The sequence below is a fragment of the Chiloscyllium plagiosum genome, chromosome 10, assembly GCF_004010195.1.
Source record: "Chiloscyllium plagiosum isolate BGI_BamShark_2017 chromosome 10, ASM401019v2, whole genome shotgun sequence".
In the NCBI taxonomy this organism is placed as follows: Eukaryota; Metazoa; Chordata; class Chondrichthyes; order Orectolobiformes; family Hemiscylliidae; genus Chiloscyllium; species Chiloscyllium plagiosum.
This window is the reverse complement of record NC_057719.1, coordinates 94,631,586-94,654,158: the sequence shown is the minus strand read 5'-3', so window position 1 is coordinate 94,654,158 and position 22,573 is coordinate 94,631,586. Positions and strand designations below refer to the sequence as shown.

The 22,573-nt window shown below is 39.6% G+C and overlaps 1 protein-coding gene across 3 annotated transcripts in view; it reads right to left on the bottom strand.

The window, feature by feature from the left end:
- The window catches only part of LOC122553906 (rho GTPase-activating protein 42-like), a 367,560-nt gene that overhangs the window by 35,554 nt on the left and 309,433 nt on the right, over positions 1-22,573 (bottom strand). For all 3 annotated transcript variants that reach the window (XM_043698407.1, XM_043698408.1, XM_043698409.1), the window contains 8 exons: positions 20,070-20,144; positions 16,840-16,924; positions 14,586-14,644; positions 13,603-13,708; positions 10,630-10,789; positions 6,662-6,812; positions 822-1,214; positions 571-733 (listed from right to left, as the gene is read on the bottom strand). In XM_043698407.1, coding sequence (XP_043554342.1) covers positions 571-733; positions 822-1,214; positions 6,662-6,812; positions 10,630-10,789; positions 13,603-13,708; positions 14,586-14,644; positions 16,840-16,924; positions 20,070-20,144 — 1,192 coding nt within the window. The remainder of the gene's footprint in view (positions 1-570; positions 734-821; positions 1,215-6,661; positions 6,813-10,629; positions 10,790-13,602; positions 13,709-14,585; positions 14,645-16,839; positions 16,925-20,069; positions 20,145-22,573) is intronic.

Genomic DNA, 22,573 nt, shown 5'->3' with positions numbered 1-22,573 from the left:
GTGAAGGGTGGAAGGTATCGGGGAGATATCAGGGGTGGATTCTTTACCCAGAGAGTGGTGGGGGCATGGAATGCGCTGCCTGTGGGAGTGGTAGAGTCAGAATCTTTGGTGACCTTTAAGCGGCAATTGGATAGGTACATGGATGGGTGCTTAAGCTAGGACAAATGTTCGGCACAACATCGTGGGCCGAAGGACCTGTTCTGTGCTGTATTGTTCTATGTTCTATGTTCTATGTTCTAATTGTGGTTGAATAGACAGTGAAGCTGAACAGTCCAAGTCTCAACATGGTTTGTCAAATTATGTTCTGGGCAGACCTGATGATTCTGGAGCAAGGATGACAGAGCTGCACTCATGCCCTTGCCATGCTATGCTGGAAATGCTGTGCATGCTCATCATGTAAGTTTGTACTTTGGCTGGCATGATGGTCCCCAAGCTCATGGCTACTTGTGCAGCGTTAGAACAGTACAGCACAGTACATGTCCTTCAGCCTTCGATGTTATGCCTCGATGTTTATTACTTGAGACAATGTAGTTGCTATTGTAAAGAATCTTTCACAAAAGTAGTACTTACACTGATCCAGGTTTCTGATAGCCATTGTTTGTTGATCCATCTAGTCTTCGTCTAATAGTCACTTTTGGAGGAAGTGCTGGGTTAGATGCAGTTTTGGGTGTATCTTTGAAATCCACTGAAGAAAGATTTTGAACAGAACTGCTAAAGGTTCTAGTATTAGTACCTGGGGGAAAAAAATCAAAGACTTTAACGCCTTTTAAAACTTTAAAATTAGCAATTTTAACCATAATAAAGACTACCTAACCACTTACCATCTGTTGTAGGGAGAGATGTTAGAGAAGTTGTTATTGATCTTTTAAGTCCAGTGTATTTATAGGATCCCTCACTGCACAAGTTTAATGTCTGAGATGTGTTTCCTACATTACTGACAGACAACAAACTCTGAGAACCTGCCTGACCATCTGTTTTGACAGTATCTTCACTGGAACTTGATTCTGGGCTAGTCGTCCAGACAATTGTGCTCTTTTGTCCAGGCAGTGAGGCAGGTGCTGACACCCATGGTATTCCACTGTCTCCTATCTCCCTTTGCAAATGACGCTGAGAAGAGCTGGTTTTCAAGGAACTGTTTATCTCTGAGGAATGAGAGGACAGAGACTCTATGCTTCCCATCGGTGTACTGTCTGGGCTGCTGCTGAAAGCATCACCTGAGAAAAGGAACAACTAGTATTAGAGTATGTACAGTATGTCAAATTTCATTGCAGAAAATAAAAAAGGTAACATTACCAATTACAAGTATATGATCAGATATGAGGTTTAAGGCATAAAAAATCTCTATCCAGGTTTTAAGAAGTTTGACATACTTTTATTGTTAAGAATTGAAAATAATCCCCTTAAGATATAAAAATTATTAATATAGTGACGAGGACAAATCACTTTTATCTTGAATATTTTTGTCAAAGTTAACACTTCCACTGTGTAATATTTTGCTTCACTTCAATACAACAATAAATGTAACTCTATCCACATTTTTTCAGGAATACTAATCTTCCTGATGGAACCACTATAAAAAATAATTAATTGGTAAAGTAAAATAACCCTGTCAAAACAGCAAACTATCAAAAATGGAAAGTTGGATATTTCCATAAGAATATATATGATAGGATTAGAACTAGACTGTATGAGTTGTCAAGCCTGCCACACCATTTAATAAGATTATGATTGATCACTGACGTCAATTCCATCTTCTTGCCTGCTTCCCTTGATTTCCTCAGACATGAAAGATTTGTCCAGTTTAGCATTGAATATTTTCATGAATGAGGTATCCATGACCTTCCGGCACAGAGAATCCCAGAAATGCACTACCATTTGACTTGTTTCCACGTCTTATGGTTAGCTCTCTACCCTCAGACCATATTCTATATTCGCCAGTCAAGGGAAACAATCTCTCAGTATCAACCCTGAGACTTTTTAGAAAATAGGCTCTTTCATTTTCATTCTCCTAAATCCCAAAGTTATAGGCTTAATTTACTCAGTGTCTCATCATAGGTCATAAAATTGTCTAAATCCAGGATTATTCCCAATTTAATGATCCTTCACTCTACATCTTGCTTTAGGAATCAAAAACTGCACCAAGTACCCTAGGTGTCAAAGGCCAAAACAATTCTAAGTTAAAAAATCACACAACACCAGGTTATAGTCCAAGAGGCTTATTTGGGAGCATTACCTTTCAGAGCGACGCTCCTTCACCAAGACAACCATCTGATGTTTCTAGTGTTTCTAAATAAACCTGTTGGACTATAACCTGGTGTTGTGTGACTTTTAACTTTGTCCACCCCAGCCCAACACCGGCACCTCCAAGTCAGGTACACAATTCTAGCATGATTGTTATTCTTATACTCCATCCCCTTGTGATGAAGGCCTTCCTTGCTGTCCTTGCATACTAACTTTGCGTTCCTAGGAACATCATCAATCATTGCGTTTTCCTGAGATGACTGAATGTTCAGAGATTCGCAAAATGTCACAATATTCTCCAGTCAGGTACTATCTCCCTCAATGCACCAGGTTGTGCAGCTTTGAAATTTCTTGTGCCAGAAGGTCATGGGTACCTCATTCATGAAAATATTTAATGCTAAACTGGACAAATCTTTCATGTCTGAGGAAATCAAGGGAAGCAGGCAAGAAGATGGAATTGAGATTAGTGATCAATCATCATCATGTTGAATGGTGCAGCAGGCTTGACAACGCAGCCTTGCAGTTCTATTTGACATTGTTCTTTGTTGATCCTCAAGTAATGTTGGCTTCAGCACATTTGTTCTGCTTGCCTAGAGTCAGTCTGCACCATCGTCTCTTGCCTGTATGGTGTAGGAGACTCATCCAGCTGTGTTATAGTGATGGCAGGTACTCACTTTTCAACAGTAGTGCACTTCCTAGCCAATATGTCTTGACGTTTTTGGAAAACATCAATGTTTTCCCATTAAAAAGATGATTCTGTTGTTCCATGCTAACAATGTCTTTGTCAGGGGTAGTTTCAGCAAATCAAATGTGGTGTGCAACTGATGCTTTACAGTGAGCAAGGCTGGAGAACTCTCAGTTGTTGAGTGAGTTCTCTTCCAGTGCATGAACAAAAATTGGCTCAGTCTTTTGGATAGTAATTTTTGTTTTCGAGTTACCTGTAAGGAAGGTTTCATTGTCTGAATAAAACTTTCTGCTAATCATTTATGTCGAATTCAGCTATAAATAAACTTGTGATATACACTGTGGACTGTTATCACGAACAAGTTGTTCTCGATAGTCAAACCATGCAATAATCTCCTCCAATCTTTCAATGGTTTTCTCATTCTTAGTTGCTATTCTTATGGAGAAAGCTTCTCTGCCTATTGCTCTACCTCCCTGTTTTGCTGCACTCCATGTGTTCTGATTAGAACTCTAAGAGCTGAAGAATGTGTTGCTGGAAAAACACAGCAGGCCTCATCGATTCTCCTGCTTCTTGGATGCTGCCTGGCCTGCTGTGTTTTTCCAGCAACACATTTTTCAGCTCTGATTTCCAGCATCTGCAGTCCTCACTTTCTCTTAGCACTCTAAGGTACAACCAAAGGCTTCCACACATAGATTACACTTCCTGTTGACTTCACCAGAACTAAATAACATTAAAAAGAACTTCTTGCAGTTCTATAAGCTTATTCAGCACTGGTAGAAATCAATTAGCATCCATTTTGAAAATACTTGATGATCTTTTTAAATTCTATGATGGGTGTTCTCTCTACCTGCTAAATGTACAAGGTTGAGAGAGGATTAGCTGAAATAGTGAGGTCACAAAATGGCAGCATTACCCTACAATCAGTATCACAAGCTAACAGACATTTCAATCTGTCTATACAACATACTTCTGGTACACTAATGCCTTTGCCAACTTATCATCCAGCAAAGTTTCGAAGTCTATGTATAATACAGACTTCCTTTTTCAGTCAACCTGGCACCAATCACTCCAGAAATACAGGCACTATAGAGTTTAAATTTCATACCTCACACCAATAATAGCATTAGCTAGGCAGGGAAGCCTTTTGCAAAATGAAGTGATTAATACTTTTAAGTGGCTATAATATGCTGTCCTCTCTGTGATCCCTTTTGTTAAAGTCACAAAGTTAAGAGGTGTGAATGTCTTCAGTCTCTATTGTTAATACTTTATGGTCTGTCTGATTAATACCTTTATAGGATTTTAGGAATTACACATCTTTTTCAAAGAGTTTTTCCAGATGAACACTATCTCCAACAGCAGCTCCATATTTGTCATTGTTATGGGGATAGTGTGTACTATGTCAATGGGCATGAAAGGGGCATGATTTGGCACTTTAGTGTATGATAGATCATGGAGTGTTGTGGGAAGTGAAGAAGTGCGAGTAAGGCTGAGGAAGCCTTACTGCTTTTAATTAAAAATGAGACAGAGTCCCAGAAAACTCCCTTTTTAACAGCACGCCTCAGCACATGGCCACTCTTGCAGCTGCCTAGGTCCTGCTTCCGGGGATCCTTCCCATCACCCAGTGAAAATTGGATCAACTGCTTTAAACCAAGGCAGATCTGCCAAGTCAGACAACATCCTTTTTTCAGCTACCCGCTTGAGTAGTGAGTATTCAGCCCGTGGAACCATTAGATACCATTGCAGAAGACTCAACCTGTTGACATAACATTTCAATGCACCAATCTGCCACATCATTGCAGGACAGTGTTGATCTGGGCATCCACAACATTGACTGATGACTAAATGAAGTCTCAAAGTATCAGGTCAAATATGGGTAAGAATCTCCTGCTGATTAGTACCTATCCCCGGTATCCTTCTCCTACTCTAGCACAGATGAATCAGTTCTTCCTCCATATTAAATAGGGCGCACTGCAAGCAGTAAGAGCACAGAATATACTGTACTTCACTGTCCATCATTAAAACTCATTTGATACCACTATGGTTGCCTGAGTTGGTCCAGTCCGAAAGGACAGAGCTGCTAACCTGGACCTACAGTAGATAGCATTCCCTCTAATTTTATTTCTAGCTGCACAGCCTCCAAGGTCCATGTGCAGTAGTGACGTCCAAAACTGGAAATGCATGGCTTAGAGGGGACATTGATGACAGGTGGTGACTGAGTCAAGAAGAGGGAAAACCTACTTTGTCTTGCCCTCACCAGCTAGAAGGACAATAGCAGCAGAAACGTGGAAACCATTAACTGCAAGTTCCCCTACAAGCCACATATCATTTTGATTTGGAGCTATATCACCATTCCTTCACTTTCAGTGGGTCAAAGTCCTGGAACTCCCTCCCATTATACGGTTATGAAGTTGAACGTGTGTACTGTACCTTTAAAACAGTGTGGCTGCTGTTTTGTACCGAGAACTTACAAGTACCTGTCATAAGACTAACTAGCAGTCCCAGAGCGTACTGGAAAATTGAAAATAAGTAATATTTAGATTTGAAATAGATACCTGAGTTGGTTGCTGTTCTGACAACAATTCAAATTTAACCTTTCCATTTAAACTATGCCCCAGAATACTAAAAGGAGAAAGTGAGGTCTGCAGATGCTAGAGATCAGAGCTGAAAATGTGTTGCTGGTAAAGCACAGCAGGTCAGGCAGCATCCAAGGAACAGGAGAGTCGACGTTTCGGGCATAAGATTCTCCTGTTCCTTGGATGCTGCCTGACCTGCTGTGCTTTACCAGCAACACATTTTCAGCCCAGAATACTAAAACCCAATCAAGTTTGAATTAACGTTTTCCCAACATAAAACCAATGAGACAGTCCGGTGTTGAGGGTATAGAAAAAGGCAGGCAGTTTGAAAGTTAGACAGAGTAACTGCCATCGAGAGAGTAATTGTCATTGAGAGAGATCCAAACACTCTCTATCAAAGGTGACTTGTTATATAAAAATAGTCGCAGTAAAACAAAGACGACGACCCAGGCAGATCTTTAACCAGAAGAGAGACACCGACGATGATGGCCACTATGTGGTTTTGAAATTAAGTTGATGCAATTTTAATAAACGTTTTTATTGTGACAGTATACTGTTATAGAGTTAGAAGCAGATAATAACTAATTAAGAGAAAGGGGGGCTTAGTGTTGCAAATAGTTGTTGCTTAATGCTCACTTGAGTTAAGGAATTGATATTTTCTTTAAATAGAGGAATTTGTAAGTTCTCTGTCACTCATACTTTAACAGATTTTGAGGTGAGCTTTTCTGAGTGTTCGGTTTAGTTAATAGAAGGGTTTACCCCCACGTCTACACTGTGTGTCGACTTGTGCCACATGGAGTACAGCAGTTCAAGAGGTAGCACACCACCCCATTAGGGATGGGCAATAAATGCTGATGTAGCCAGTGATGCCCATATCCTGTGAAAGTCTTTGTCAATTCTAGGCACACATTTCCATACAACAGCTAGATTGGTGTATGTGGAGGATGAAGTATGCAATTTATAGGGGAAAATGATCTTCCTTATAAGGAAAACTGATAGACCAGCAATATTTTACAAACAGAAACCTCTTTCAATGCATTCTTCAAATGTAGATATTCAGGAGCATTTTGAATTTTTTGTTTATATGTTTCAGGATGGGGCCAGTTTTAATGCAAACTTTTAAAGATCTTCAAAAAAGGTTTAATCGATATGTTATGCTTACTGTCTGCATCAGCTAGACACAATGTTGGGCTATAGATGGCTTTGGGTCTTCTTGGGCCTGTTGACAGGCAAGTTGCCTTGCTTCGTCTCGATCCAGATCTCTGCTCAGGTTGAGGAAGAGGAACATTTGGGTCAGGTAGAGTGTGGAATATCTATGAACAAAAGAAACAAAACATTGACTGGTAAAATATTTCAAAATATTCTAAGTTATAGGATTTTAAATGTAACTGAAGTAGAAATCTGCCTGCATTGTACTCAGCAACAGGTTATTGATTTACCATTCAGAAATGCAATATTAATTCTCATTTTAAAAAAACTAATCTGAAAATACACCAATCAATGTTATAAAGGCATTTCTTTAAAATCAAAAGTGACATTCAACACACTTTTGCCATTGCTTGACATTTCTAGCTGAGACTGAGTGAAGTTCTGTTTAATCCACCCAAACATTGTGCTTCATCCACAATAGAGCAACTTCTTGTTTTATTTTCCCTCCTCAATGTTACATCTAACATAGAACATAGAACATAGAACATAGAAGAATACAGCGCAGTACAGGCCCTTCGGCCCTCGATGTTGCGCCGATCCAAGCCCACCTAACCTACACTAGCCCACTAACCACCATAAGCCTATCCAATGCCCGGATAGGGAGGGACAGACCACTGTAAACACCGGAGGAAACATCAAAGAAGCGCTTCGCAGGAGGCTCCCAAGCACTGATGATGTCGCCTAGCCAGGGGACGAAACGTTTGCAACAAAAACTTCCAGCTCGGCGAACCCAGGCAACATCCTGGTAAACCTCCTCTGCACCCGTTCCAGTGCCTCCACATCCTTCCTCTAGTATGGCGACCAAAACTGCACACAATACTCCAGATGCACACAAACATGTATACACACACACACAATACTGCACCAATGAGATTATAGCACAATAATATCTGTACTATTTTTCAGTCCAGTTCTTAAGCAAAAACCTTCACTGTGTGTATTCAATTATTGTTAAGTTTTACAGGACAGAAGGGGTCAATTTGACTGAACATGGTCCTTCCACATATTTTTTTGAAAAATCAAACAACCGTCTGATCTCCCAGTCACTGCTTCAACTTTGAAAATAGCAATGGTGTTCCTCAACTGCTCCACATTGCAAGATTTTATATTGTAATAATTATATACAAAAATCTCTTCTAAATTCTCTCTTATCTCCATTAGTGGCCATTTAAAATCTTCCACTGCTCCCCAGATCTAAGAAATAGTGCTTCCATAATAACCTGATCAAAACTGAAAGTCACTATTAAATCTTTTAGCTTTCTCGACTCTACTCCAAATAGTCTCAGTGTCTTAAGTCTATAAGAAAAGGATCTCATAGTAACTACGTTCATTAAATACAGCAGGTACAATGCCCCCTTTTGTTTAGTCTCAGGAGTCAAGATGCACAAATGGTCATAGAGAGTACAGTTGCCTGATTGGGTCTTTTGCAGACGTTGATATTGCCAAAACTCCTTTCAAAGCTCCTGTATGATTCTTGCTCCTGAAGTTGAGTTGTGTCCGATCACCGTGTGGGCGGCACGGTGGCAGTGGGCGGCAGGGTGGCAAGTGGGCGGCACGGTGGCACAGTGGTTAGCACTGCTGCCTCGCAGCGCCAGAGACCCGGGTTCAATTCCCGCCTCAGGCGACTGACTGTGTGGAGTTTGCACATTCTCCCCGTGTCTGCGTGGGTTTCCTCCGGGTGCTCCGGTTTCCTCCCACAGTCCAAAGATGTGCAGGTCAGGTGAATTGGCCATGCTAAATTGCCCGTAGTGTTAGGTAAGGGGTAAATGTAGGGGTATGGGTGGGTTACGCTTCGGCGGGTCGGTGTGGACTTTTTGGGCCGAAGGGCCTGTTTCCACACTGTAAAGTAATCTAATAAAACTATGAATACCACCAAGAGGAATAAAATGGACAAGCAAAAGTGTACTAATACTCTGGCTATTGCTGAGACCTATTTATCACAGGTGGGAATGACCTTCATTAATTTAGTGAAGACACTAAATTAATGCAGGTCTTGATGACTCAGTGGTTAGCACTGCTGCCTCATAGCACCAGGATCCCAGGTTTGATTCCAGCCATGGGCAACTGTCTGTGTGGAGTTTGCACGTTCTCCCCGTGTCTGCGTGGGTTTTCTCCGGGTGCTCTGGTTTCCTCCCACAGTCCAAAGATGTGCAGGTCAGGTGAATTGGCCGTGCTAAATTGTCCATAGTGTTAGGTGCATTAGTCAGAGAGAAATGGGTCTGGGCGGGTTACTCTTCAGAGGGTCGGTGTGGACTGGTTGGGCCCAAGGGCCTGTTTCCACACTGAAGGGAATCTAATCAGTGAGCACAAGAATGTGTTTTGTCCAAAATCTGCCGGGGTCAGGGACTGTAAAATCCATTGTAAAGATCACCAGAGATCTCTTGGCAACTGAGGATCTCATGTCAGGTGAAATACCCTTTCTGCTTTTGCCAAAGTATATTGCTCACAAATTTGTCTGTAGTCATCAATTTCAGTCACCATTCTGTGCCACTGCTCTCTGATCAGCCAGTTGTCACTTACAATGTTTGGTGTCCCACTTGCTCAGCGATGGGTAGATGTGTTTGTTCAGCTCCAGGGCATCCCTGAAGTTTTTCAGGGTACTGTCCTATGCCCAACCATCAGCGGCTGCTTCATTAATAACCTTCCCTCCATCATAAGGTCAGGAATGAAATTTCCATTCACAACTGCTCAGATATTGAAATAGTCTGTGTCCATATGCAGCAAGATCTGGGCAATATGCAGGCTTCTACTGATAAGCATTTAGTAACATTCATGCCACACAAGTAGCAGGCAATGATCATCTCTAAAAAGAGCATTACCATTGCTGAATACCTTTCCTTCAACATTCTGGGGTGTTATCACTGGCCAGAAGCTGAACTGGATTAGTCATAAAAATGCTGTGGTTACAAAAGCAGCTTAGAGACTAGGAACTTTGCTGTAAATCACTTCCTGATTCTCCAAAGCATGTCCACCATTTACAAAGCACACGTTAAGAGTGTGATGGGAATACGCCCCTCTTGTTTGGATGGGTATTGACACCTAGCAGGACAAAGTAGCCCGCTCAATTGTTAACCCATCTATCACCTATAAGAAAGCACTGCAATACTCACCAAAGTTTCTTCCATTTCACCTTCTAAATTTGTGACCTTTATCATCTAGAAGGACAATGGCAAAGTTTGCATTGGTTTTGACCAGGACAGAGGTGTGATTGCTCTCTGGTTGTGCTCACATTAGCAAATTATTGCAAGTCTGATGAATAGAATCTCTTATAATAATTAAGTGAATATTCCTCAAAGCCTACTGGAAACAATCTGCATGCATCGTGTTGTCAGAAGCCGAGCAAGATGTAATCCCATATAATCAGTGATGTTATAGGTCATGCAGTCTGCCCAAGTGACCTGGCCAGTTACATCTAATTTATTTTATACTTTTATACATTCCTTAAGCATGTCCATTTGTCTATCTATCTTTGTGAGACGGTGGGGGCTAGAGTTAAAAGCCAAGTAAAAAGACTACATTGGCATTGGATTCTCTTAAAAGTGGGTCTTGATTGACAGCCTTTAGGACCCATAAGCTGCTGGTCTCTGCTTGGCTGACGTTCTAGTGAGCTGGGACACCAGTGTTGATGCTTCTAATATGCTGAGAGGATTACTGGGAATCTCCCAACTAGCTCATTGGTGTGCAATTTGGCGAAAAATCCTCAGTAGTGGGAGCGGCAAGTTAGTCACCACCTATCATTTATAAAATGGGGAAAATTGGGACTCAATACATGGACAGATGGCAGATATAATGAATATGAAATAAGCAGGAAGACAACTTTAAAAGGAAACATTTTTGTTTTGTCTTTATCCATGACTTATGACAATGAACTATTTAAAATATGAAATATAGCCACTGAAAAGAAAAAAATTTCAATCCTACCTTTTCATAATTCTCAATCAGAATCTCAACCACAATGTTCTGAAATTTAATGTTCATCATTGCTGCTACAGTCTCTTCTTGGGATCTCATTAATGTTGGACCAAAAATCACACCTAAGTTAGATATAGTCATCAGGTTCTTTTGACTGTGAGTGGAAACTCTGAAATTACAGATTGTGAAAATTATTGCATTCAGAAGTGGCATTTACATTTATTTATAACTGGGAAATGGACAAAGCAGCTGAATCTATGACAATGTAGGAATATTAAGGCTGAAAGAGATCATTATACTTTAGGCAATGTATCAGCTATCTCTTGCACCTTTTAATCACTTCTTCTGCCAGAAATGCATTCCATGTCTTCTTGAATACAATCCATCTTCCCTGGTTTCCCTTATTTCTAAGAGAAAGTAGTTACATCAAAATTGTTTGTTCTGAGTCTCTGCAAGTTCACTATCATTCCCTGAGGTTTTCATTCAAAGAGGTATTTATCAGAAACTCACTGATCCTGTTCTCTTGTTACTCTTTAATTTAAGTTTCTGCCACCATATATTGCAAAGAAAAATGATCTGAAAAGAGTTGTGTTTGAGGACTCTTGAAAGAGTGTATGTTCACTTTAAGATAGAAAGTGTTTTCTGAATTTTTAAAGTAAATGTAAAGTAAAGCAACGGCTGCAGGATATAACAAGTAAGAGATGGGCTGTTCCAAAATATACACATGTAGCAACTGACTGTTAAATGGGTACCCAAGTTTGGATGCTGTTTTGACAACAATTCAAATTTAACCAATTAATTTAAATTTTGCCCAGGATACTAAAATCCAATTTAGTTTGAATTTATTGTATTGACAGCATCGGACCAATGATAGGGTACGATGTTGGGGGGGAAAGGGGGGTATAAAACCAGGGCATTATGAAAATTGGTTAGAGCAACTGCCACCGAACAGGAGACCAACTGCTGTAGAGCTAACATCCTATCTAACATCTTGCTCTCAAAGAAATAAGAAGGCACTCTCCATCAAAAGGTACGTTTTCCTGTAAAAGCAGTAAAAAGTAAGAAGATGACCCAGGGAGATGAGCAGACAGAAGACTGAAGACAGTGGAGAAGAGAGAGACTGTGTGGACTTGGAATTTGGTTAATGTAATGTTTAATAACTGTATTATGAGAGTAACATTTTTATAGAGTCTGGGTCAGATAGTAATTAGTTGAGAAAAAAGGGGGCTTGGATTTGTTAATAGTTTTGTTTAGTGTTCTATTAGGAAAATAAATTGTTATTTTTCTTTAAATAATGGAACTTAGGAGTTCTCTTTCACTTCCTCATACTTTTAACAGATTATGAGGCGAACTTTTCTGGATGTTTGGTTTTTATTAACAGAGGGGTTTGGCCTCTGTGTCGTAACAATGCCTAATGCTCGAAGATCATTTAGATGCAATTCCATTCTAAATTTGTTTGGCAAGTCCCTTTCCCAATCTCAGCTTTGTATTTATCTGAACCAAAAACATATTTTTATTCAAACTACTTCATCTCCTCAATGCCTTTTTCTTTTGGTTCATTTGTTTTACTTTTACAATTTGATACATAGCCATTATGTGGATCTGAACTGTTCTGCAAACATAAATATTCTTCCAAACAACTGGGGTGCCCATGTTTAACTCCCATCGATACTGCAGAAATGATTAATGGCTAACAGAAAATCTGCACTATGTTCCTCGCTTTTAATGTGAACTCTAGGTTCCAGGACATGATACTGGAGGAGAGGTTTTTTTGTAAAGTTTTGTAGGTCATCCATGTGAGGTATGACTAATTTACCTTGGTCATATTTTCTCTTCATGTTTGCTACCATTATTATTGCACTCATTTATTTTGTAAGTTGTTCAAAGGAAAAGCACATTTTCTGAACTGGCAGCCTGGAGTACATCTGTCAATTCGAACTTTGTTTAAATTAGATATTATTCTTTACTTTTTCTAGCCAATGTTTTCACAAGATTTTCATTATTTGAGAGATCCATGTTTCCATCCCTGGTCAGTTTAGAAGTTAGAGTTAAAGTTATTTAACTAGATAATACAGTGTAGATTTGATGGAGAAAAGTGTTCCAGCTCTAATCGCCAAGACACATTTACTGGAAGCACATTCTCATGTTTGTCAAGTCCTTTCAGTGAATAATTTGCTGGATTTCAACTATAAAGGTTCACATGAATAATGGTCACTTTGTCTTTGACACAAAGATCCTATGAGAAGGTGAGGACTGCAGATGCTGGAGATCAGAGTTGAAAAGTGTGGTGCTGGAAAAGCACAGCAGGTCAGGCAGCATCCTAGGAGCAGGAGAGTTAATGTTTTGGGCATAAACCTTTCAATTTTCTGTCACTAGAGAGAACACTTTGAAAAGGGTAGGGAAAAAACATATGAAGGAAAAGTTGGAAGGATAATTGAACCAAGGTAACAGATGCAATTCAGCCCCATTTTCAAGGTCTACATTTTATTCGTATTTTGTATTATAATTTGATTTTGTATACGTTTTGCTATTTGATTCCAAGCTAGAATAGTTTGGTTGAAGGTTGGGGTATTCGTAGTGGTCCAAAGTTGAGGAACGTGCAAAAATTAGGTATAATAGTACATCTGGTGGGAGAGACTTGTTCAGTATTGAGACTATCCTAAATTGACTATGTTGTTAAATACTTGAGTAGTCTGAAACACTTTAAAATTAAGAATTAAGTTGGTACCTTATAGATTAATTTGATTGGAGAAAGTTAATGCATTTTATCAAAAACACTCACATTTCATCCTTGCAAGTAATGACATTACCAGTATCCTTCAATTAACAGATTACTCTGACATTAAAATTATGAAGTGTTATAAAACAGTAAACTAATTTCAAGATGTTAAATTACATTTCTAAAATGCAAAATAAATTAAATAAGCATGATTACCATTGACAGACATCTTGTAATGACTGAAAGAACATAAAACTACTCACTTCACCAAATGTTTCAGCAAAAGGTCAAGCATCTCTCTGTTCTTTTCTGGCAATTTATAAACCAATGCATGAACAGCACGAACTCTGTAATTTTGGTCATCTGATTCTGTAGAAGTTTGTACAATAGATTCAGTCTATAGATTAGATTACTTACTTCCAGTGTGAAAACAGGCCCTTCAGCCCAACAAGTCCACACCGACCCGCTGAAGCGCAACCCACCCAGACCCATTCCCCTAAATTTACCCCTTCCCCAACACTACAATTTAGCACGGCCAATTCACCTAACCGGAGCACCCGGAGGAAACCCACGCAGACACGGGGAGAATGTGCAAACTCCACACAGAGAGTCGCCTGAGGCGAGAATTGAACCCGGGTCTCTGGCGCTGAGAGGCAGTGGTGCGAACCACTGTGCCACCGTGCTGCCCTAAGTGTCTATTGACACTTTTTAAAAATGCTAGAATTAATAGTAGATTAAACTGATATTTCAGTTTGCATGATACCTTTCATTCAAAGAATGTATTTTAAAATAATGACTATCTGATGGCCAAATACATTCTTTCCCCCTTAAACTGCACAACAACTCAATTTATGGAAGAAATTTACCTTCAAACTGAAACTTTAATAATTGAATTTTCTCCATGACAATTTTATTCAACCTTTCAGTATTCAACTGAAAGTTTGGATATGTCAGCATAGAAAGAAAAGCAGGTTTGCCTCCACCTTTCTGGTCCTTTTTTGGGGCCACTGCCAACCTGACAAAATTCAGCATGAGGCAGAATGGCTTACATCTGAATTTTCATTTGCACTACTTGAAATGATTCAGAAACCAATAAAAAAACTCCAGGATCACAGCAATAACTGACCTATCTGCTGCATCCAACATGAAAAGCATGTAAACTCTGTGTTCTCAGTCTTCTCTTAAAAGGCTATTACTTTCAAACTAGTGCAGAAAATAATGCTGAATCTTTATAATAGCTACTTACTAACAGCTGCAATTAAATCCTTATGCAGTTTATAAGTCATCAATGGTTCTACAAGGCATCTAGGATAGAAAAAAAATACCCTCGATTAGGATTTAGACATTTGGTAATTTTTATAGTGATTTGTAACTTGATGATGAACCACAAGCAACCAAATAAATCCAAACCTGACATACCACTAGTTATGCCAGCATAACACCACGATTTTCTAATTGCTGAGTAGCAAAAATGTGTGCCCCCATATGCAAAATTCTAAACTGTCAACTGTCTTTGAGTACTTCTCTCGAATAGTACCCAGAGTATTGGAAAGCAATGGCAGAATGCCAGAGTGTTAGTAAATTCCTTTCCCAATTTATTTTAAAACCTAAATTAAAAAATGAATGTGAAGTATTGCATTTTAATATAACAAACAAAGGTAGGGCTTATACAATTATTGGTGGGGCCTTGGGTAGTGTTAGGTAGACAGGATGGTGAAAAAGGTGTTCAGCACACTTGCCTTCATTGTTCAGTCCTTTGAGTACAGGAGATTGTGCGTCATGTTGTTCTTGTTCAGGACATTAGTGAGGCCTGTTCTGGAATACTGTGTTCTGTTTTGGTTGCCCAGTTACAGGGAGGCAATTATTAAGCTGGAGAGGGTTCAGAAGAGATTGACCAGGGTGTTGCTGGGTATGGAAGATCTGAGTCATAAAGAAAGGCTAGATAGACTGGGATCTTTTCCACTGGAGCATAGGAGGTTGAGAGGTGACCTTATAGAAGTTTATAAAATCATGAGGGATATACAGAGAGTTAATGGTAGGTGCCTTTTTCCTAGGATGGAGGATTTCAAGACTGGAGTGCTCATTTTTAAGGTGAGAGAAGAGAGATTTATAAAAGACTTGGGGGCAAATGTTTTACACAGAGGGTGGTACGCGTGTGGAATTAACTTCCTGAGGAAGCGGTGGATGTCAGCACAATTACAACATTTAAAAGACATTTGGATCAGTACATAAATAGGAAAGGTTTAGATGAATATGGGCCAGGAACAGGCAAGTGGGACTGGATTTGTTTGGGATGATGTTCAGCATGGACTAGTTCGATCAAAGTGACTGTTTCTGTGCTGTATGCTAGAAATCAGAAACAAAAACAGAAATATGCAGAAAACCTCAGCTTCTGTGGACAGAAATCAGAGAATTAATGTTTTGGGCTCAGTGACCATTCTTCAGAACTGCAGTAAAGCATATACATTGGGTGGAGAAGCCCAATGTGTACTCAGTATGGAATGTTGCTAGCAGCACCAAGTGTGGCTGCAGATTGTTTTACGAATTAAGGCGCTGGCCCTACTGCTGTCAACAAGTTCCCCATGTCAGGAAGGGATGCAGCTGCACATGTAGATGGTCAGATAGATAGTGATGAACACATGTAATACTTATGTATTCTGTCTATGAAAGCTTTTATTGAGACTTACAAAATTCACAAGATGGCATGACCGCAAAAGAATGTAAAGTCATATCATTTCCCTCCTGGTCATTTGAGAAAATTAAATGTCTAAACTTTATTCTGGCACTGCAGTACAATGCTTTGACATTTCTTCCTTATAAGTTACATTGTCTTTCATATATTTTAACTTAGGCCTGGTTTGTCCATTCATATGAATGTAATAGATTCTAATGCACCTAATATTGGAGGAGTGAGATCCGCTAGAAATGTAGCCAACATAAAATAAAATGTGACAATATCTGCTCAAACAAGCTGACTCTATTCCACCAGTCACTGATAATACAGAAAGTGAGTAAATGCTGAAATGTGAAGCCACCCCCTCTTTAAAAAAGAACTATTAAGCCTGTTAAAAAGCAATTGACTGTAACGTTCCGTTTTTCATTAGTCATATGGGAAACATGTAATGCGGTATGCCATGTCTAAGGAAGCTTCAAGGGGACAAACAAAAAGGCCTGCAAACAGGACCTTTCCCGTGTGTAGCAACAGCATTTTGTTATCAGTAGACTTGATTTGTTTAGTTTTATAGATTGACATAACAATTTTGGAAAGAGTGAGATTGAAGGGGTCCTTTAAATTGGTGGCTGGAACATACCTCCCATCTTCTCCTGCGAGGCATTTTGCCTCACATAGGATTTGGATTGGAAATCCCCTTCATAAAAGCTGACTCAAAATGCAAAACAGTGAGAGTAGGAGCGAGGGGAGTGCACACTTCTTGTTCTCCCTCCATTAACCATATCAAAACTGCAAAAGTCAGCCCCAGTTATTCCCCATTAACCCATACCTGAGATAGTTTTTAAGGCCACTTGTAATGGTCTTCATATCCCACAATTCACTATCAAGTTCCATGTCAGGTGCTGCTTTAGGTGCTATCGAGAGAGGAAAATTATATATATTAAGTTTAACAAAGACAGCAATTTAATTTTACAACACGTATACTTATTGAAGAATATAAACATGATAAACATCACAGCTTCAACTAGTTTACACAGGACAAACCATTTTCCAAAAATCAAGACTTTGTTTTACAAAAAACCCAACTGCTAACCATGAAGGTTTTACAGGAATATTATGCATTTCTCAGCCATTCTTCATTATATAGAATTTCCCTCAGCAAAACCATAATGATAAAACCAAATGTATTTCCTTTTTTGTAACTTGCAATGGCTGCCTTCTGTAGCATCCAATTCTCAAGTTAAACTTTCAGTGGAGAGTGGTGCTTGAGCATGTAGCATAACAGAAGTGCTGGATCCAAATCAGCGACAAGTTAATAGGCAGGAGTAGAAGATTAGAAAAATACTAGTTTTACTATTTGGTGCAATAGCCAAGCAAAGGAGTTGCTTTTGAATGGTATGACCCAGTACTTCGGAGTTGAATTATATTGGACAATTTGATCAGACAGTAAAACAAATTTGTACTTTGGTCAGGATACATTCAATCATTGCACATGTGTCTATTGTGATGAATGCTGCTCTTTTAACAAGGTTATGTTGTCCTTGGTATTTTTTCAGGGGGGTCATAAAAACAGAGGTTCAGAAAAGTCTGGGCTTGGAAGGCTTCTAGAGTCAATTTGATTATAGCTAATAGATACTGCCTCAGGCAAAAGGCTTCCAAGATTTAAAAAAAACTTGTACAATGAAAGGCAGTTCTCCCAGCTCATCTTATCTCTGGTTTGATTTTTTTTGGCAGTCTGGCTATTCACTGAAAGCAGTCAGGCAGTTGGGAAGTTCTGGTTGTAGGTTTGCTCATTGAGCTGGAAGGTTCATTTTCAGATGTTTTGTCCGATACTAGGTAACATCCTCAGTGAGCCTCTGGACGAAGTTGGGAAGTTGCTGGACCCAAGAGCATAAATGATATGGTGCTGAGGATGGGTAACCTATGTAACTTGATTCTTGTAGCTGTAGTTACAATGAGAATGGATCAGATAGATGACAATGTAAAATAGCAACACATTTACAAATGTCAGCTTGTATTTGCAATAAAATGTCACCTGTCCTACCTATCTGCCCTCAGAAGCTCTTTTTTGTTTCTTCCGACTATGAGTCATAAGAGTAACGTTTTCTAAAAATTTATTTATGAGACGTGGGCATTACTGGTGAGGCATCTTGCTTATCCAAATTGGTGGAGGGCAGTTAAGAGTCAACCTCATTGCTGTGGGTCAAGAGTCAAACTTAGGCCAGACCAGATAAGGATTGCAGACACTAGAGGTCATTAGTGAATCGGATGGGTTTTTACAACAATCAACAATCATCATTAAACTAGCTTTTTTATTCTAGATTTTTATTGAATTGGAATTCCAACATCTGTCTTAATTGGATTGCAATCCATGTCCCCATAACATTTACCTGAGGTTCCATAGTCCCATAATATTATCATTATCACTCCCAGGTAAAGACAGATAACAAAGGCACAGTAATTTATCCAGGAAATGCAGTGTGATTCACAGACACATAATATAAATGGATCTTTTTGCCCACAAACACAGTGAGCACAGAAAACCTGCACAGTACAAATTACATGCATAGGATCAGTCCCAGCCATACAAGGCTGTCAGGTGTCTGGACATGATTAACTTAGCCAATTATTGAAATTTTGCAAAGGAATAAGTACCATTATAAGCAGCCGAAGTATACACTTTGGACAAATGTTTCAAAATATTGTATGTTAATCCATTTGTCTGATTAATTACCAATAATACCACCTTGTGTCCTATTCAATTCTGCCTGTTGCAAGCTAGTATAATTGACATTATGGTATTATGCCAGTATTAATGTTTATAAAAATGCAGAGTAGCATAACCTTTCTGTTATTTTTAATTATGACAGTATAACACAGAAATTAATCGTAGAATTGTAGAATCCCTACAGTGTGGAAGCAGGCCATTCAACTCATTGAGTGCACACTGACCCTCTGAACAGCATCCCACCCAGACCCACTCCCCTACCCTCTCTCTCTAAGCTTGCATTTCCCACCTAATCCACCTTAGGCTAATCCACCTAAACAGCACATCTTTGGACTGTGGGAGGAAACTGGAGCATCCAGAGGAACCCATGCAGACACGGGGAGAATGTGCAAACTCCACACATTTGCCCGAGGGTGGAATTGTACCCAAGTTCTTGGCGTGGTGAGGCAGCAGTGCTAACCACTGAACCACCTTGCCCCCCTAATTAATTGATTATTCACAATATCATGCATGAATTAGATGCTTATGCTTGCAAGTATTTCAAGTTTTACTGGGAACAGACAATCAAAATTCATTTTAAAAAGTTTAACACAATCCTTAACAAAACTCCACACTGCATTATTAACGTGAAACATATTTTCATTATGACATACTGCAAAGGTTGAGGAAAATAACCTGCCAACAGCAAATGATGATTTTTTTTTTTGCTCATTATTTCATTTTTTCCCTCTTACCTCCAAAATGAGACTTGATTATTCATTTATATTTATACGAGGACATCAGCAGATATTTACTTTCTGGAAAGCCAGCCAAAGTAATTAAGAAATGCCATGCTCGATATTAATATTGCTATGGGATTTCCATCTGATGTCCTTCCATTGTAAGGAGTCAGAATAGATTCAAAATTAACATAGAAATCGACTTTCATTTTTCTTAAAAATATGATAAAAAATGTTAGATGAAGCAGAAATTTGCCTGACTTTAAAACACTAACTACTATCCCAAATACACCATGCGTCAAAAGTTCTATTTACATGTCTAAAACATCATGCATGTTGTAGTCTTATCTACATACAAGTCATGTTTTAAGAAACAGATCCTCTAGACAAAGATCTGCAATAAATCGACCTTTACCTACACAGAGCTAATAAATGTACCAAGGCATTTAGGGATATATGAAACAGGTCTATGTAAAAGTTTACAGCTTTGTTTAATAATTGAAAATCTAAGAATAAGCTTTTTAAAAAACATATACAATCCAGTACATCAAATGAAAAATATGCAATGTATAATCTGTGCAGCTCCTTTTGAGAATTAATGTAACGTCTTACCAAATACAGTATTCATTAGCTTCTGCACTTTGGAATTTACTCCACTCATTCTGTACAGTCCCATGGCATTAATACCTTCAAATAGATATGTCAAGGTTAAAAATACTGAGAAAAATTGAGAATCAAACAAGTCCTTCCAAAAAAATTATGAACATCAAATGGCACATACTAAATTCCAACAAGTAATCAGTGAAAAATAATTATATTGTGTGTTTGATTTTCTCTAATGCAAAAGTGTTGGAAATAATAATTTTTTAATATAGCAGGACTGGCAACATTAGTGGAGAGGAGAGCAGAATTACTATTTCAGGTCCCTGATATCACATAAAATAGGAATAGGAGCCAGCTGTTATGGCTCCTCAATCCTGCTCTGCCACTCAGTAGGATCACAGCTGATCCAGCATTTCTAACGTACACTTTCCTGCCATTTTTCCGAAATTGTTGATTTCCAAAATGGCTGATCAAAAAGCCATTTCATCTTTAAACATACATAAGATCTCTGCTCCCAGTTCTTTGTGGCAAGTGGTTCCAAAGACTCTAAACCCTCTGAAAGAAGAAGTGTATTTTCATCTCAGTTTTAAATTGGTGCCCCTTCATTCTGAGACTATGCCCTCTAGGTCCTAGATTCTCCCATGAGCAAGAACATCTTTTCAGCATTGACCATGTCAACCTTCTTTAGAAATCTCTATGTTTCAATGCAATCACCTCTCCAGCGAGTAGAGTCCTAACCTGTTTAGTCTTTGCTCATAAGTAAATCCATCCATTCTGGTAATCAGACTGTGAACCTTCTCTGAACTGTCTCCAATTAAACAATCTTTCTTTAAATAAGAGGATCAAAACACAGCTCACAGTACTCCAGATGTGGCATCACCAACACCTTGTACAGTTAAAGCAATACTTGCCGACTTGTATACTCAAACCTGCTTGAAATAAAGACCACCATTCCTTTACCCTTCCTGATTACTAGCTGCACCTGTACATTTAGCATTCTGTGTTTCCTGCATAAGTACCCTCAAATCCCTTTGTGTTGCACTTTTCTGCAGTTTTTCTCCATTTAAATAATACTGTTTTTTGTTTTCTCTTCCAAAATAAAAACTTTACATCTTCCCACATCAACTCCATTTGTCAATGTTTTGCCCAATTACTTAATCTATCAATCTCTCTTTGTAAATTCTATCCCTCTCGCAACTTGCCTTCTACCTATGTTTGTGTCATCAGCAAATTTGGCTACAGTACATTTACTTCCTTCCTTCAAGTCAGTAATATATATTAATAGCTGGGTTACAGTCGGGGGAGGAAAGGGGAACAACAGATAGGGCAGGGATCCCCTGTGGCCGTTCCCCTCAGCAATAAGTATACCGTTTTGGATACTGCTGGTGGGGACGGCCTATCGGGGGAAAGCCATAGTTGTCAGGTCTCTGGCACTGAGCCTGGTACTGTGGCTCAGAAGGGAAAGGGGAGGGAGAATAGAAAAGCGCTAGTGGTAGGGGACTCAATAGTTAGACGGATTGACAGGAGAATTTGTGGTCAGGAACGGGACTCCCTGAAGGTATGTTGTCTCCCTGGTGCCAGGGTCCGGGATGTCGCCAATCGGGTTTACAAGATACTGAAGGGGGAGGGTGAGCAGCCAGAAATCGTGGTATATATTGGCACCAGTGATATAGCCAGGAAAGGGATTGAGAATCTGAAAAGTGACTGCAGAGAGTTAGGTTGGAAGCTGAAGAGCAGGACCAATAGTGATTTCAGGTTTGCTACCGGTGCCACGAGATAGTGAGATGAGGAACAGTCAGCAAATGTAGCTTAACACGTGGCTGCGAGGCTGGTGCAGGAGGGAGGGCTTCAGATACCTAGACCATTGGGATGCCTTCTGGGGAAGGTGGGACCTGTACATGAAGGACAGGTTGCACCTGAACTAGAGGGGAACAAATGTCCTGGGTGGGAGATTTGCTCGTGTGGTTCAGGAGGGTTTAAACTAGCTCGGCAAGGGGTTGGGATCCAGAGCTACATATTTAAGAGGGGGCTAGTCGTAGATGGGGCAGTGACAGGATGTAGTGAACCTATCAGGAAGGCTTTTCATGTGATGAAACTAAGGGATCAGTTGAAGTGTGTCGGCTTTAATGCAAGTGTCAGAAATAAGAGTGATGAACTTAGAGCATGGATCAGTACTTGGGGCTACGATGTTGTGGCCATAACGGAGACGTGGGTTTCACAGGGGCAGGAATGGTTGCTTGATGTTCCAGGGTTGGAACATTTAAAAAGAACAGGGAGGATGGAAAAAGAGGAGGGGGTGTAGCATTGCTAATCAGACAATGCATCACAGCTACAGAAACAAAGGTTATCGAGGAAGGTTTGTCGACTGAGACAGTATGGGTGAAAGTTAGGAACAGCCAGGGAGCAGCCACCTCATTAGGGGTTTGCTACAGACCCCCTAATAGGAGGAGGGAGATTGAAGAATTCATAGGCCAACAGATTTTGGAAAATGCAGAAGTAGCAGGGTTGTTGTT